General features: G+C 38.2%; 1 protein-coding gene across 1 annotated transcript in view; it reads right to left on the bottom strand.

Annotated features, from left to right (window-relative positions):
- DOCK2 (dedicator of cytokinesis 2) overlaps positions 1–18,478 on the bottom strand; it is a 166,280-nt gene that overhangs the window by 55,513 nt on the left and 92,289 nt on the right. The window contains exons 28-29 of the mRNA XM_065690729.1: positions 13,309–13,407; positions 11,899–11,993 (exon numbers count right to left, since the gene is read on the bottom strand). Coding sequence (XP_065546801.1) covers positions 11,899–11,993; positions 13,309–13,407 — 194 coding nt within the window. The remainder of the gene's footprint in view (positions 1–11,898; positions 11,994–13,308; positions 13,408–18,478) is intronic.

The following is an 18,478-nucleotide window of genomic DNA, read 5'->3' as shown; positions in this document are numbered from 1 at the left end:
TCTGAACTTAAGGCTTGCTGTTTAGTTTTGCTTTGCAAGCTCAGACTGATCTAGACTGACTAAAGGAGTGGATCTTGATTTCTCATACAGATGATGTCATGAGATGTTTTTTCTGTTTAACATTCTTCTCACTTTTTCCCTTATTTTTAATCATCACACAGGACTACAAATCTGTTCTTTCAGGTGTTTAATTTTGCTAACTTTTCTACATTTACTTAATAGGAAACTAATTTCTCATAAGTTTAAATAGTTGTGTTCTAAAATTGTTGAAATCCCTTTACCCCCAATAATTTCCATGGGATTTATTAAGTTTATGGGAATTGTTGCTCCTAATTTACTGTTCATACAAATCTCTTGGGCCTGGAGATTTATGTATGATCTACACAGGACAGTCTCTGGGCTCAATCTGGGTATAAAAAGGCAAGGTTTTGGCATCAGACAGCAACAGAATCACCACGGTTCAACTGCTGCTCTCTCATTTAGCTTCCTAGATTTCTGCTTTGCTTCTATTGTATTGTCAGAGAAATTGCTTTCAAATTTTGGCTTGACAGAAAGCCTAATAAATAGAATTCAGTGCAACTGTACTTAGGTTCAAAAACTTCGATGTATGTTCCAAATAGGGATAAAACTATACCATAAGTACTTCATATAAATAAGATAGACAAAGCGGGAAATTTATGTTATCCTAATATCACAATGTGATTTCAAACTTATTCTCTCTCTCAAAAAAAAAAAAAAAAAAACAACAAACCAAACAAACCCGAAACAGAGGGGCTGACATGAAGCAAAGAAACAATTTTGTATTCATAAACAACATGACGTTAATCAAAGTAGGATTTCAAGGCTATTCCTTAGAAGATGATGACTCTATTTAACAGTAAAATAGGTCTGCATATTGTCCTTGCTTTTGAAGTGCAAATACCTGACAAACCTCAAATATAGATCTGGAACTCCAAGTTATTTTTACCAAACAAGTTAGAATTAGTGCATCAACTCTTTACAGCAGAAAACAAAGAGATGTTCACAGTAAAATAAAACCACCACCACCACTACCAAAAACCCAAACAAAGAAGCCCCCTTAGATTGGCATTGCCTGTTCTTAGGTGGCTCTGCAAAAGCTGGCCTTTTTCTGCACCTAGTTTCAGGCCCAGGCACTTCTGGGTCCTCAAAGTTATTTGGGGAAAGGTGCCTAAATCAGGTACAGAATTACAAACCCTCATATGATGAATTGCCCTTTCCTTTGACTCTTACACAGGAATTTTTTCCAGCAGTGGTCCAGCACCAGTGAGATTCTCTTCAATGTCTTTTCAGATTCACAAGGCTCTAAAACTTGGGAGTTCACTGCTTCAACTTTGAGATGAGTAATGCAGATATTGAGTGAAGGCTGAGTTAATTCACTTAGGTATTTATGAGCATCAACTCAGACTGTGTCACGTTTGCTGTGATGACTGATGCAATTACAGGTGGAAAGAGTTAATCAAGTACAAACTTCTACCAGATAATCAGACACAGATAAGTAGATATAAGCTTTGAAAAAATATTAATTATTAATATCATTATGAAAGCTCTTATAGAAACAAACCATTATAATGATGGATTATACGTATTTTTCAAGTCATGTCTGAAAAACAATGAAGGACATCTTTAAAAGAAGACCATTCTTAAAACTCGGAACTTCTTCCCACAAACCCTTTTGTGGGATGTGCTTTGCTTCCAGAGACTATGGTCCACAAAGTCAGGAGTTACACTAACTTCAGTTTGGCAGGCAATTTGTTTGTCTCTGAAGGCTGATCCATCACCAGTTTCATAGGTGAAGCCTCTTCCTTCATGTGTGCAAATCTACAAGACGGTATGCAAAATAAAGAGACCAGCAACATGGGTAAAACCCAATCCCAAATGCTGATAATTATCAATGGCTAAAACAGTGATCGGCAATTATAAACTAAACCTGGAAGACATGAACTCTACAGAAGAGAGCTCAGAAAAGCAACCAGTGTGACAGGAGAGATTAAACATGCACACTTACTATTTCAGTGACCAAAACAGAGCAGGAGGAGAAAGCCTGAGAAAACTGGTGAAAAGATAGTAACAAAAATCCATACAAAGCAACAGCAGAAATTATCTCCTGAGAGCATGGCAAGCTATCACTGCCTAGAAACACAGGGCAATGCAAGATGGAAACACTATTGCAAACCTGGTAGCTATGTGAAGCCTGGTTATTAAAAGCATGATAATGGTTAACAGTCAGGAAGTAATCGAGTTCCATGGAAACTGGCAAAATATGGCCAGTAGTGCAAAGAATGTAGTTTAATTTATCATACTTCTCCCTTTGTCAACTCAGTGTCACTATAGACTAATTTATTTTGTACATTCATATTGAATCCTAATGATAAAGCAATTGTCATTCTGCTAAATATCCAATGTATGGCCAGAGAGTCTATCCAAATAGCATGGTCAGAAAATAACTGCTTAAAAACTACTGCTGTCCAGCTTCTCTTGTCTCAGTTATAAATGTTTTGTTATGTACAATACATTTCCTTTATTAGTATTATTTGAAAGTTTACCTTGAGTAGCTATGCCAAGCATACAAAAACACTATTTGCTGTAAGGTATCAACCAGGCAGCAGTACAACAGCAACAGCCAGAGGAAGGCAAAAATGAGCAATTGCTTTAGCCCTTGGCTATAGAAACTAAATTTCCATTCAAGATCTCTTGACTTTGCCCAGAGTCTCCCTCTGTGTAGCTTTTCCTTCAGCATCTCCCCAAAGCATGTTTTAAAGACTGCTTACGTCCCATTTAGGAATCAAAATGCATTTTCAAACCTGCACATTAGGTGCACATTTATGGCAAACTCTTGAAAATCTGATGTTTAGCACAGTTTAAGAAATTTCATAGCTTGAAAACTAAGTGCACAAAAAGCTGTCTAATGGAGTCTGATATAAATAACTCAGTTGGGAAGATATAGTCAGTAATTTGCCTTGTATTGGGAGCAGCTTCTCACTTCAGTCTACTCTCCTCTTTAGTGTATTCTAGCTAATAGTCTGCAAAGTAGAAACAGTCTGAATTTACAATGAAATTAAAGATCACATGGCTTCTTTGGTGCCAGGTCAAGGCTGGGAATAAGATGAAAAGCTGAAACCTGGTTAGTAAACATGAATATAACAACACGGTATATCAGGATGTCATACACTAAAGGAAACTCTTCGGGCCTTCACTTTTGAAAGAATTTTGAATTGATATTGTGAAATTACCTCTCCATTCTTCCACACATTTTCCACCTATTAACATTAATTTACCATGACTGATATTTGTACATATCATTTAACCTTCATTTCTATACAGGTGAGTATGGTGCAGAGGTGATACTTCAGTAAACACATTCTCATGGCTGTCTCTAGGGCCTATTTCTGGAAATTCACATGTCAAAAATAAAATTGGAGCATTACATGAAGCTAATGGTTAACACTGAGGGTTTGTTTGCTTGGGTTTGGGGTGGTTTTATTTAAGTAGCTCTGTATTGCAATCATAATTTCAGCATAAAACGTTAAAGGTAAAATGTAGTATATGGGCTTTGCTTTTACTTCTCCCCCATCACATAAGCTTTCTGCATTTTAAATCCCTTCTCTATACCTGCCTTGTATTTATATTTATAGGATGTGCACTTTTGATTTCTCAGGTATTCTTGTTGAAAATATTTAGCGAACATATAATGTCTTGTCTTTTAGGGAATCCTGGCTTTATCTGAAGTGAAGAACAGGATCTCTCATTACAAGTACAGACAGCTATGCATCTGCCTCTTGTCTAATTGCTGCTCACTTGAGCTTAGTACTTTACAATCCAAAATTTATCAATGCAGAAGCTGCACTGAATTAGCACATTATGAATTTTAAGACAGTTTACTATGCATACCTAGCAGGTTATTTTGTGACGATGCTGTTTAAAAAATATGAAAATAACTGTTCAAAATAATGCTAAATATGAGAAAAAATTCACATTTAATTTCCCTAAAATCCCTTCTAGGTAAGAAGTGCTGGCTGAAGTTACTCATTTGCACCTATGTGCTACAGAGTGGAAAATGCTACTCATTGTCTTACCCCTAAGTGTTTTACTAAAATTAAAATACCTGAAAACTTACACAAAATATTTTACAACAGGGCACATAGCAAAGAACCTGAGAGATTTCTGTGAGTCAAAGTTGCATCCAGAAAAATAACAGTATCTTATTAACTTGCTGAAAACATGAAAGTAACAAGTTGTTTTTCTGTGTTGAGCTCTCTCCACTGAAGTTTTGCTTTTAGTTCAGGGGACCTCATACTCTAGAAGCAGGAGCATCCTAGCAGTTGATGCCAAGGAAGATGAGATGCTCTGTAGTGGGAGTGGGAAAGGGGTATCTCACAGCATGTTTTCTCTGCATTTTTGATAAAAGACTGGATGACTGCAGTCAGAACGCAGCAGGCATCCACTGTGTACCCCAGCCATGATATGCAATAGCCTCTCTTGCTGAGCGGATGATCTGCTGCAGTCACCACATAATTAAGTGTTTAGATTCTTGGTAAGCAGATAATTCCACCACATGGGTAACAACAAGCAACATGCAGAGTTAGTGCAGAATAAGCATCTTGGAGTATTTGGTGCTAGAAAGATGCAGTGATTGAAAAGTAGGGTTACATCAGACACAAACACCTACAGATAGAAGAAATGCTCTCTGCTAGGCTCATAACTGACAGTAAAGCATTAAATGACTGAGTCAGACTTATCAGCCACAGCTGGAAGTGTGACTCTCCATGGAAGTAAATTTACAACCCACAGTGAAACAACTGCCTCTTCTCTTTATCTGCCTTATTGCTTTCCCCAGCACTAACCTTATGCCATTTGCCCTAGTTACAAGTACTTTGTAGGGACTAGGAAAAACAACAAGGAAACAGAGTTACCCTGTTGCAACTGCAAGAGATAGATACTAATTTGAGAATCCTGAGACACTGTATAGCAAATAGTCCAGCAAGAAAATCAATCAATCAATAAAATGTCATTTGCCTCTGAAAGCAACTTCATATTACAGGGAAACTGCGTTTCAGCGAGGGCATTTTCAGTCTCATAGCAAAATGAAACTGTCCAAGGAAACATCTTAATATTATACATTATTAAAGAAATGACTAGACAGTACAAACTGTTTGAACTTGTTACCCTGCTTCATTAACCCTTTTGTGCACATGCGCATAGAGGAATCTTCTCATTAGACATCTGTACCTGTTGCTTAAACTACTTTTCCATATAGTAAATTTATACAGCTCTGCAATATGCCATAAGCCCATGTGGAAATGCATTCCGACCCCCTGAAAATTCAAGCCCTTATGAAAAACAACTACATTTCTGTCAAGTATGCTTAAGCCAGTCAGAAGTTGCCAGAGGAAAAGGAGATCAAAGAAGGAGTTACTTGTATGCAACAGCTCAGCCTTCTAAATTCTGCACAAAATCAACCGCAACACCATCATCCAACCATAGCTACATAAATGTAGCTTAACTACCAATACATCTTTGAAAAAGAACAGTAAAACTAACCCAAGGTACTTGTGTTATCTTTTTATCTTAAGCATAAATACATAAATGTCCTTTTTATTCTCCACAAAACAAATAACGAGCTAAGCAATGTTTGAGCAATCTGTTGAAGCATAGCTTGAGAGAAAATATCTGAGTTTTCTTCTACATTTCCTATGACAGCAGAAGCACTTCATAGCAATAATCAAGGAAATAAAGTTAAGGAGGAGTTTTTTTCCTATTTTCATAATTAACATGTTATTCTTGATTTGAGAATCTCATCACACTTGTTATAAATTTAACAGCATATTACAGCACCAGCTGGAGAAATGGATAATACAGGCTCTTATCAACTGAACTGGTGTACCTTGTGTGCAGTCAGGTCCCTTCGTGCATGTGAACAGGCACAGTACCCACTGACATCAGTACATCCATCACAGTATTAAATATTTCCAAAGCATGAAAACATGACAAGCTTTCATTTCCAGATAGGTGGAAGACTCTGAATTAATGTGATATTTAACTGAGAATTTAATTATTTTGCTGGTTCCTCCCTTCCAACCTGACATGTTCTATGACTCTGCAACCTAGTGAGTTGGTAGTAGCAATACAGTCTGTAGATATCTCCCATAAATACTTGAACTTCTTGCTTGTAAAATGCGTGTTTCCCTATGTTCTGCCAACTGTGTCCAGTTTTCCCTTCTCTTCGAACCTCTATTATAAATACCATTCTTGCACAGTAGGCTTAAATTGGGATACAGCTGTGCAAGTTTTCTCTTCAGACAATTCCAAAGAAAAAGCAGCCCAACATCCATTGTTGTTAATAAAAGGTTGAGGCTACACCTTTAGAAACACCATCTCCTCATAAAGCAACATTTTGTCAAGTTTCACAGGACAATACTATAAGCAGCTACTTCTGAGAGGACTTCTGCTATCCAAAGGTAGACTTGTTCAGATACACATGTACGTACAGTACGGAGAACATGCTTTCCAAAGTCAGGTTTAACAGAGCCAGTCATAGACGATCTATGAAATCTCTGCTATCCTTTTCAGAAAAGCAATCCCTACAGCCCCTTGCTCGGTGACAGGCAGGAACTTATTCTGCCTCATTTCACCAGCTGGCCACGATCTAATGATACCGACATGATCTCTAGTTCCTGGCAGTGTGAGCAATGGCAAGGCACTTGGGGATGCAGGTGGCACTGATGTGAAGCTGTAATAGGATTTTGCTGAATTAATGATGCTGCCCAGACAGGTGAGCTACATGAGAATCAGGTCCTGAGGGTGTTACAAAGCATTTATCAGCAAATAAGCAACTATTTTTAGTACGTATAATGAAAGGAAATTGGCAATATTTCCTGCTCTGTTGCCAAATACCTGTAGTGCTAAACCTTTCAAGTTTGACTCTAAAGGGGCTGGGGAACACTTGACTCCAACAGATGCCTGAAAACACTCAGATATACAGGTAATGAACACATGTTTTAGAAAAAGCCTAACTACTGGTGTTAGAAAATAGCCCGCAGTGTTCTCTCACATGGGCTTTTCTGCAAATAGGATCTGACCTTGAAATGTGTTGGTGAAAAACATTTTGTTTTCTTTTTAAATATGTCAGCAAGGTTCAAATCCCAACTCAAATGGACACACAAAGAGAGTGCTTACTAAGCCACTACAGACTGGACATCAACTGAAACTGATTCCAGGTAGTGACTGTGGTAAGATCAAGTGCTTTCAAACTCTTCCTAACTAATCACCATTTCAAACATAGAAGAGAAGGAAGGGTTATGAAGTTCCCCTTTGCTTGCTAACTCCCTGTATAATTTCTTTTATTCAGTAAATTTGACTCTCTATGCACTTCAATGTTGACAATAAGGTATGAGAATTTCCGAGGGGTGGGGGGGGTGGGAGGGGGATTGATGTGTCTCTAAATACAAATTATGAACAGCTGAGAGATAAGCAAACTATTTGGTATTACCTAAGCCAGTAAGCAGTTCCCCACAAACGCCATGTACCTAGAAATTACTGCTTTTAATAAGCTAATAACCAATAGTGTAAGTACCATAAGTGGAATTAAATGCACATACAAGCAATATCAACTAGTAGGAAGTGTGCAGTAAGCAACCTTCATTAGAAGAAAAGTTAATTAAATCTACCATGGAGGATCACAAAAATAACTCAGATATTATACTCTTATAATCCTTAATGAGGATTTTACTATTTCCCGAAGTGTTTTGCCACACCTAGCATGCCACAAAAAAGAAAGCACATCTTGCTGTTAACGGAAGGGGAGGAGGGGGAGAATTGGAGGTAATTCTGCTTTTTGATTCTCAGTTGCTAATAGAATACTCCCAGTACAGTGGGACTAGTACACACAGCCTCTGCCTCCTTCATATGGGCTTCGAGAATCAGAACATGTTTTGAGAGCAAACAGGACATTATTCAGAAGTGATTTAAAGTAATTTGAGTTTAATCATTCCATCTTGATGCGGCAAAGCTTGACTAAGTTTAATCAATCAGGCCTCTGTTCTCGTTCTTTCAATTGACTTACCACAATTTCTCCTGGACATGAATGTGTTCGTCCTCCACTCCTTTGGCCCTTATAAGAAGTTGTTCTGTCTTTCTTTCTCCCTGATCTTTACCAGACATCTAACATTTAGTGGAACTATCCCTGATATCATAAAATCACTGTCTGACGTTATTTATGTATGAGTGATTTGTGTAACCTGCTTATTAATAACACCTTTACTCACAAACAGGACCACACTTGCAGTGCTGGTTATGCTCTTCCCTTTCCTCTGCCTCTCAGTAAACGCACTCTGATTTTACATTCCAGTACTGCAGTACATCCTACGGCAAAACTCCTCCAATGCCCACTTGCCTTGCAAGGTACAAAACACGAGAGATCATCCAGCGGAGACTGTCAGGCTCTGTTGAATGCCTGTAGGGAAGAAGTGCCAGCTCTATTCTGCCACTGGCCAGGTAACAACAGACATGCCTTACAGCCTGTAACTAATATTTCTGCAAGTTCAGAAAGGGGAGACTCCTGAGATAAAAATACCTACTTGAGAGTGTTAGAAGGTCTGAATACATGTAGCCCCCTGCTCAGAACAGGGGAATTAAGAATGCAAAACAGCTATGCTAGCCCTTTGTCTGGGTTTTATTTTCTTCTCTCACTGTTATTACAGGAGACCCCAGCCTTGTGACTTTTTTCCTGCTACTTCTCTAGTTTGAAGTACATGTTAATAAGACAAATTTAAAAATCTAAATTAGTCTGCAGTTTATATTACAGAACACCCATCCCCTCAAAAAAACCCTCAAACCAGATTTCTGTTAACACTGACAGCAAAAATCTACTCTCCCAGTTGTTGGTGTAACATAAAATTAAGACATGAAAGTAAGATCAATAACTCATTTCCTTATGTAATCTTGGGAACAGCAACATCATCAAAGAGTATAAACAGTGCCAAGGCAATTTAGGTAGGCAATGTGTTTACAGAGCACTGTTAAATAGCTTCTAAACTGGAATTTTTTTTTTTTGTGTGGTTTTTTTTGGGTTTTTTTTTTATGCTGACTTCCTTCTCTAAATATTTTCATTTAACTTATCCAGTGCAGGGTAAGGTGTAGAGCAACAAAACCTGCCTGCACCACATTGCTCCACAAAGGTCAGAGTCATTAGGAGGCACTATGAGTGAATTCACAGCATAGCCAGTGCATTTCTGTTGTCAGTAACTGAGGCAATAGAGGTGCTACCAAGTGAAACCCAAGCCCCAAAGGCATATTCTTTGAACAGGGATTGAGACTTCCCCTGTCCCATAAAGCAAACCCTGTACTTGTGAATAATGCGGATGTTAGCAGCATTTCCTAGATGAGAGAAACAGTTTCACATGTGAAAGGTTTGATGTGCTTACATACAACAGAAGACTGTTGGCTTCCTTTAGTACTAAGCTGATACTTCTGAAGTGTAATCCTTGTTACATTAAAAATAATTGCCAGTTGAAGCACCAGCACTGATTAGATTTTACCTTTATAGGCCAAAGGCTGGCTCAGAGAGAGAAACAAGTGGGCTGAAACTAGTATCATTAAAACATCATAGCAGGAATGAACATCTTATCTGTATCTGCCCAGCTCAGAAGAGCGGCTCGTGATCTCCCCACATGAGTGCACGAGTGACAAAGTGAGGTTTAGGCACCTTAGGCCTCACTGCCACATCAGTACCCACTAGAAACACAATTCTCACTTTGAATCATGGAACACAAAAAAGAAAACCTTTTCATGTAATATTATTCCATTTGAACCCTAGATGAAAAGGTATCCAGTACCAAAACTTAACATCATACTGCTGTAACCTTTCTTAGCAAATATTTTCCTCAAGATCAAATACTCTTGGGAGATTAACAGCTTTATTAAGCATCCTCTGTTCTCTTTTTTTCAATACTATAAAACTGAAAGAGTGAATTTACATAACTGTGACATTTCAAATAAACAGCATCTATAGACTTTCAAGACCAGGTTGGATAGGTCCTGGAGCAACCTGCTTAGTAGAACATGGTCTGCCCATATTCAGTTTTTAAAAGAGGCCTATAAGAAAGACAGAGAAAGACTTTTTAGCAGCGGCTGTTGGGATAGGACGAGGTGGGATGGTTTAAATTAAAAGAGGGAGATTCAGGCTGGATGTGAGCAAAAATTATTTACAATGAGGGTGGTAAAACACCGGCACAGGTTGCCCAGAGAAGGCGTGGATAAGCCATCGCTGGAGATATTTAAGGCCAGGCTGGATGTGGATCTGGGCAACCTGATCTGCATGGTGATGTCTCTGCTCATTTCCGGGGGGCTGGTCCCCTCCAACCCAAACTATTCTATGATTTTATAAGAGGAGGAAACCCTGGAAATAAAAAAATAAATCCACAAGGTAAAGTGGTCACATGCTCATGGCTACTTTTCTGTTCAACTTCTACACACACAGATGCCTGTTAAACCTCCGTGTTTGAAACTCTTCCTCACAATATCCACAAATAAATATATTGAACCAACTAGCTTTGTTTAGAGCAGCCATGTGTTTTATATTCTCAGCCCAAGCCTCCCTTGCTTTCTTCTGTTATATACTAGAGACGCAAAAAGGAAAAGCCAGTAACTCAGAATGGCTAGGAACAATTACTAGGAAATAAATCCTCACCTAACCTATCCTGTACCCTATGTACTCTCCTTTCCTTGCTGCCAAAAGCATTCATTTCTAACTGAAGCCCATAATAACCAAATAACTTCACACCTCAAGAGAAGACCATTTCCTTTACTCTTCAAACAAGCAATATTTCAAAGACACGGAAGAAATCCACCTGTGAAATGGTGGCCCAGGTGTCTGAAACCATTCTCAGTCTGGAGACATACAAAAATCACTTCCCATTTCAATCTAGTTCAGTATCCCATAATATAGAAATGATAAATTGAAAAGAGCTCTTGTGGCAGCAAAATCTATGTAACTTGAAACTTCACTTACATCACTTGCAATCTTAACACTGAGACAACAGAGGTCCTGTGACTTAACAGAGATCAAACAATACCTTTTTCATCCCACCATTATTTATGGTGACACCAAAGCAGACATATCATAGCCACTGGTGAATTTGCATAATCTGCACAGTTTATGTTCCCAAGGTATTTCCTTCAGTCTACTTTATAATAGAAGAGTACTCAGATATGTCCTATTAATAGCAAACTCTCAAAGAGCAAACAATAGAGAACATGATAGATTTGATTATACAAACTTTACTTAGATGCCATCTTGATCTATGGAGGCAATATACCTGAGAATTTAGTAATTGCTCATGAAGAAACCCCAAACGACTCATAGTCTAGCAACACATTTCCTCAATGATGTGAGCTTCAGCAAGCACCAGGGATCTGACCTCCTCCTACAGTGTGTTGTGCTCAAATATTCAGTCTTTATCCTCAGACCCTTTAACAATCCAAGTACCATATTAGTTCAGAAAGAAATCTGTGTTTGATGACTCTTGTGTCACAATGAACTTGCTGACATAATAGTGAAGACATTCTGACCAGGCACAGAAATTGTACATGTAAGATTCAACAGGCCTTTTACAGTTCAGTTTCTGTTGACTGTTAACATGGAGACCAACTATACACTTCCATTTTACTGTTAAATAATTTGGTTTTGCCTTTCCACTGCAAGTGCACTTAAAGCACAAGCAGCTAGCTATCTAATGTATTGTCAGTGAATTATTTCAGATTATGACCTTGGTATTCACCAAATGGAATGTATGTTCATCTGAGGCTACACAGCAAGACTTTATGTAAGCTGTGAAACAAGTCACTTTTCACAAACACATGGAATATGAGCACTCATTTTACCTGTTCTGCACCATGCTCATTGCCATCCAGTCTGAAGGGTAAACATTCTTTCCAATGAGATCTTTGAACATTATGAATGTTTCCATCAAGAAGTCCTAGAACAACAAAATACAGTAAGCCTGTGACCAAGTAACACAAAGTTTAAGCGTTCTTGCTGTGATTAAAGAACTAAGATGAAGGGTTCCTCTTTGCTTTCCAGTGAAGTCAATGGTAAAAATTTCTGCTGATATCAGTATGCTCAAGACTGGAACAGAAGTTCTGCAAACCAGCAGTCTCAGATTGCAAATGAAAGCTAAAAGTCATTATATTGGGCTCTTCAAAAGAGATAAACCATAAATGAATGGAAAGAACAAGTTCTAGTACTTTGGAGTAAAGCTGTTGAATTATTTATTAATTAGCAAAACAGTCTCACTATGCATAAAGAATTAATAGATTTGAAAAATATAGGATATTTATTTAGTCCATTTAGTCCAAATTTAGTATTCTAAATTAAAAATTGAAGGCACTGACAAAGGTTCCAAACAAACTAAACACTGCTACTTTTCCTAGAAGTATTTAGAGATGACTGCATAATGAATTTAAATAAAATAATCATAACCATTTCAGGTCTCCTTCATCTCTTTTTCCCTCCCTCTGCAGAACTGTTGGAAGTAGTTTAAGAATTACCAAAACTTCCAGGATCAAGTACCCAAGCTGCTTGGAAGCTGAAATTATATTAAAGTAGTGTTACATTTTCAAATAAACTAAAGCACATGAAGAATTGCAAATGCTACCTAAGATTTGATCTGTGAGCATTGCAGTGATGGCACCACTCTGACTTTAAGAAAGAAAGGAAAATGAATAAATCTTGCCAACTGAAAATATTACCTCCATGGGCAAACTGCAGATGGTGTGATCAAAACCCTTGCCAATACCCAGACTTATTTAAGAATTATACCAGGAGTGTTAAAGGACAGATATGGGACTAGTGAAATCTTCTAGAACATAGTGACTACTGGTACAAACTAGAATATACCCCAAGTATTGTTAAATTATGCCAGAAACAACTGGCATAAAATAATGTGTTGCAAGAATAAGGCATTTACTGCATTTAGCTTAGAACATTATCTGGACCAGGAGTAGACTCAATAGTGAAAATGGAAAGTGGACACCAGTCACCTCCGGTGACATGGAGAGAGGGGATTCAGTTAGTTGAGTGTTGCTTTTGTTGCTTGTGGTTTTGGGGGGAGGGATTGGTTTTTTTCCCTCCTCAGAACAGTATAATTCAAAGACTCCGTATTCTTGATTGGTACAGACACAGACTTAATTCGAGGAAGAATCAGGCAAGATACTCCAAAACAATATAACAGATTTTTCACAGGAAATTTTTGGGGGATTATTTCTCATCCCCCGTGACTATTTAGTACTCACCACTAGTTCTGAACTTGTCTGAAAAGTTTCAATGTAAACTGAATAATGCTGGTTGTTCATCTGGTTTAAGATCGCTGTCATGCATGCCACAAAATGACTCTGAAAGAAAACGAGACAGAAATCAACACATGCAGACAGCTTCAGATACTGGGTCGTGCTCTTTCTAAAGCTGAACTACTCTAAATGCCTGGTACACCCTTCTATGTGTGTAAGAGAAAATAATAGCCAAGCTTTTATAAGCCCAGATGAAAGAAACATCTTAATAACTTGCAAAGGGTAATTGAAAAGCTGCCCTGGCAAGGGGTAGGCTCTGGTGAGAAAGTTGTGTTATTTATATAATACCACTTGGAAACACACACTGTGACAAGAACTCCGGATACAAAGCACAACTCCGTATTACCTTAAGATTTCTAAAAGGCATGTGATGCCAGAATTCTTCCATTAGGAATTTATGGGAAGAAAATATATGAGCCTCAATATTTGCTGACCATTCTAGAAATGTGGGCTGTTCACAGGAAGAAATACTGTAAGAAAGCGTATGTTTTTACATTCTGCAGTCATTTAAGCAGCTATTACTGTACTCTGGAAAACTTCTGTACAATTCTGTCACCTTCCTCCCTCAACTCCTTCCAACCTCCCCTAAAAGAAATATTTTCTTTTTTCTCAATTCCTGAAAATATTTTCTCAATGCTGAAAGATAGAAAGGATTTAGAATCCTGGGTTTTCACTGTGATTTACTGGAAGTCACAAAGACATCGATCTCTCTGGCAATAACAGTGAGTGATTTGCAGTTCTCCTTTAAGATAGTGAAGAATCCTCTTTATCGATGCCTTTTCATTTGCTGAAGTTTTAATCATCGTTTTTAAAGTGAAGCTGCTTTAAATCCTTAGATTTTATTTAAAGAAGAGGCTAAGTAGTAGACAAACACTGAAAATAATTGTCTAGATTTACTTGGAATTTTTCATGAGACCAATTTAGAACTGATGCAAGGGATGTGCCAGAATTCACTCTGACCAGAAATTCCCGTCCAGCCGGGACTGATCAGATTCTCTGTTGAGCTCCGATTCACTTTGTACTCCCGTCACATCTGAAAGGCACCCATCACCGGGGTAGAAGCTGCAATTTGTCGTACCCAACCATTTTGTCACCGCTCAGGGCAGAGAAGCGTCCCTCAGCTTCAGGTTGTGGCCACTAGGGGTCTTTGCCTTCCACATGGAGCTGCCGTGCAGTTTGTGCCGCCGGTTTTTATTTATTTAATGCCTACGTGAGCAAAGCCAGCACACTTCTTGCTTATAAACACTGAACATTACAATCTAAAGGAGCTATCCTGCCTTCTTTTGGAGTAACATTAGTGCTAGTGAGAAGCTTGTCTACTTTTTAAGCCTAAGAAGACACATTTTCCGCAGGTAAACCAAAAGCTTTCAGGTAAGGAATCGTGTGTTCTCGGGTACTGATGCTCTTCTAAAAAGAAATGCTGGTTTTCCTGCTGTAGTAGTTCACTTCTGCAGTTACGGATCCGAAAAAAAATCCTTTCTGTGGTGTTAAATGTGTAACTGAAAGTAATAATGAATTGCAAAGGATTCAGTAATGAATTTGGGGAGGGGTTGCCATCTGATGTCTTGATTTTGCAAAAAGATTACTGACAGAAGTTAGAGAACTGTACATGCAGAAAGCTTGTATTTTTAGCAGCTGAACGTTCAGCACAGAATGCCTTTCCAGACTCGTGTTAAACAGTCACTTCTTGCAAAAAGCAGCATTTCTTCCCAAGCATTAAACAGATGTATTATGATGCTTAAGGCACAAAGACTTAAAGAAGGTTATTTCTTCCATCAAAACCAACTTCTAAGATGTGTCTAGCTATGTGTGTGATTCTGGTACAGCACGAGTGCCTGTTCTTGGGACCTGTGTATGGTGATTTTAAAATTAACAGATGATATGCCTTGATTACTGAAAAGAGCTGTAAGCAAACATCAGATATTGGTGGCCAGTACTTCACACCCAGCCTCTCAAATTCATATCGGTGGGACTGAACAATAGATAAAAAAAGGTGACAGTAAAGCTTGCTTGCTACAAAAACTTCATCATTTCCATGTAGCTGTAAAGCAGCAAAATACAGAAATACTGTCTGATCTTTAATCATTATCTGCCAGCAATCTCCACTATCAGAAATTAACTGCAAGCTGGTTTATAGGTTAAAAGCTTGCTCCTCCCTCCTAATCCCCCAATGCCAGCAGTAAAGATTCGCTCCTCAGATGCAGCTTCAGATCTCTGAAACACTTTGGCAGCCTCAGCATTACCATTCTCACTGCTAGAACTTAAGTGTAATATAGGACTATAAAGAGCTGTGATGAAATCTACAGATACCATTATGTAGTCACTTAAATTCTCCTATGGTGTATAAGTACCTCTTACTGGAATGTGCAAAGAGCATGAACTGCTTGAAAACAGAGTAAGTTTTGCACGAGAACAATTTATTGCACTCTGCATGCAGGCTGCATCTTCACTGGACGGACAGAGGAATTTCGGAATCAAACACCACTTACAAACACAAGTCTAATGCTTAAAATTCAAAACTTCATTTCATTAAGTCAAGCATTGTACGTAGGGATGGAATAGTATAAAAAAGGCTGTGGCAGAGAAGGTGGATTTCTTCAGAAAGAATCCTAATAAGTAAGTCTCTTCAGCTGTGCTTCAGCCTGTTAGGATTTATCCTGTGAATTACAGCAGGAAGTGTTGATTGGAATTGGGTCAAATACATAAAAAGGTAAATGTGTCCAAGTACAAAGTTGACTAATGGGACAACACTCACAGAAAAATTAACAGAAATAATGCTGAACACACTGCACTGACACAAGGAGATTTAATAAAATATGTTTTCCAACTTTAAAACATTCCACTGAAACATAAAAGAACCTGGAGCGGAAACAGCACTGAATTCTATTTCTTAATTAACCAATTGGCTGCCGGCCCTTCATAAAATGTGTGAAGAAATAAGGAATCAACAGTCTGAACATTGCACTTGATCGGGAGCAGGAACATGGGCAAACAGGTAATCAAATGAGAGTGAGACGGAGGAGAAAATGTGTCAGGAAGCACTCAAATTCCCCACCCACTTAAAAGAAGCATAATTAAAATCAAACTTAAATGACCTATAATGCTGGCTCCAGTATAAACACTGCAAAAGAGTGGCTAAGGTAAAAGAAATGCTGCTTTGGTTTGAGTCTATATGAAGTACATCTAAAGGATCATACGTGTATAGTGCAAAACAAATACAGCTTCCTAAGGTCAAGCAGAAAGAATGTGGAATTATTTGCACTGTTGGTAGAGCGCATATTAGCTGTGGGTGCAATATGAACAGGAAAAGAAACATCTGAAAACATTAGGGTCATATGAGTAAGATGACAGACTTCAACACCTAGCAACTAAATCCCAGCATACTTTCTAATAGCAGATGGTGACAGGTTGCCGTAGTAACTTCAAATAACACTAGCACTGCAAGAATAAAGCAAATGCACTAGAAACCAAACAGCAACAGAAATAACCTCCAATGGAGCTACACTTTGCTCCAAATCTGGCAGAAGTATTTCAGCTGCTCTAGGGTGGATAGTCTTCATGCAGGTGTACTTGTGGAAGGACTAAGGAGGTTATTTATTTAGTGTTGGCACTTAAGTAACATTTATCTTCATTAAAAGAGCACTTGATCAACATAGAGCCTGAGTGTAAATATATAACCACACGTTCATCATTAAAAAGCAGACAAAATAGAAACATGAATAACTGCTAATAATTCAAAGACTTCTGAAGGACAAAAATGATGTAGGGGGTTTATATCCCCTTTCTAGCAGATTAGTGGATGTTTTAAATGCTCATTTTACTTACCTTCATAATTAATGTAAATTAAGAGGACTCCTGTACCACCATCTTCACAATCTGTAACCGTATATTCACTGATGATGGTTTATGTTGATTACTGCAGTTTTCTGTATTGGACCAGAAGGTCCAACATTTTTGTGGGGTAGGAAGTGATCTTACTGCTTAGTATAGATTTAATTCTGAGCTCTCTTTCAGGTGAAGCCAGAAGTTTCAAAACTCATCACATATTAGTAACTGTAATTGCAACAATGGCGCACACGAAAAGGGTGACGTAGGATTTCTACAAGCCAAACAGTTCTGTCGGGTTTTTTTGGTTTTTTTTGGTTTTTTTTTTTCCTGTTCAAACCTAGTGCAAAAAACTTTCTGGAGGAAAAGTGATAAACATATCACCTGTAATGTAAGTAAAGCAAAGCTAACCAATCAACTGCCTCAAGCTAATGGTAAAAATCATGAACACATAATTGAGAAGACCTCCCAAAATACTGTCATCACAGAATCACTGAGTCATCACACCCATGCAACATCATGAGCCAGAGCGCAACAAAATTACCAGCCAAGTATGAAAGATGCTTAGTGATGCCATAAAGAACCTTAGAGGCTTGAAACCACAGATCCTCAGAAAACCATATTAAACCTTGAGGACTGTGGCATATGTAGAGGTTAGCACAGGCATCTTTATCTTATTCTGGAAACACTGAACAGTAGCACTCTGAAATGAAAAAATAAGCAGAAATGCTAATGGAGTAGTTCTGTTTCTTCTCCAGAAATAGATGTCACTGCCAATGCATGTGCTGTCCTAAAATGTACCGTTTCTAGCTGTAAAAGTGCAAAAATGTAAGCATAAGAATAGGCTGCTATGCAACAACCCAGGGTATTCATCAGATGTGTGGAGTATGTCTGAAATGGGAAATAGCTCCTAATCCATATGGACCTGGAGCTCGCCAATGAGCACACCTTACTAATAATTCACAATAACAGATACATCTACTCTCAGTAGGTCTGAGGTTTTCATTTCCCGTTTATATATTCACACAGTTCACAGTCTTCTTGTCTTTAATAGCTGAACAGAAGCTTAAGCATCCTTCTTCCATATCTTAGTGACAGCTTCTGATTTCTGACTGAGAACATGCTGGGCTGGTTTAGCTTGCTGTTCTGTTTTCTTTACGTTCATATGATTTATCCAAAAGGATTTGCAACTATAAAAACAGACGACTACCAGATGGAAAAATATAGGACAATTTTATAACACAATGAAAGAGTAAACCAGCTGCTCTGTAAGATTTAAAGGTATGTCACA

The sequence above is a fragment of the Lathamus discolor genome, chromosome 10 (genome assembly GCF_037157495.1).
Source record: "Lathamus discolor isolate bLatDis1 chromosome 10, bLatDis1.hap1, whole genome shotgun sequence".
NCBI classification, from domain to species: domain Eukaryota; kingdom Metazoa; phylum Chordata; class Aves; order Psittaciformes; family Psittacidae; genus Lathamus; species Lathamus discolor.
This window is presented reverse-complemented; position numbering and strand designations above follow the sequence as displayed.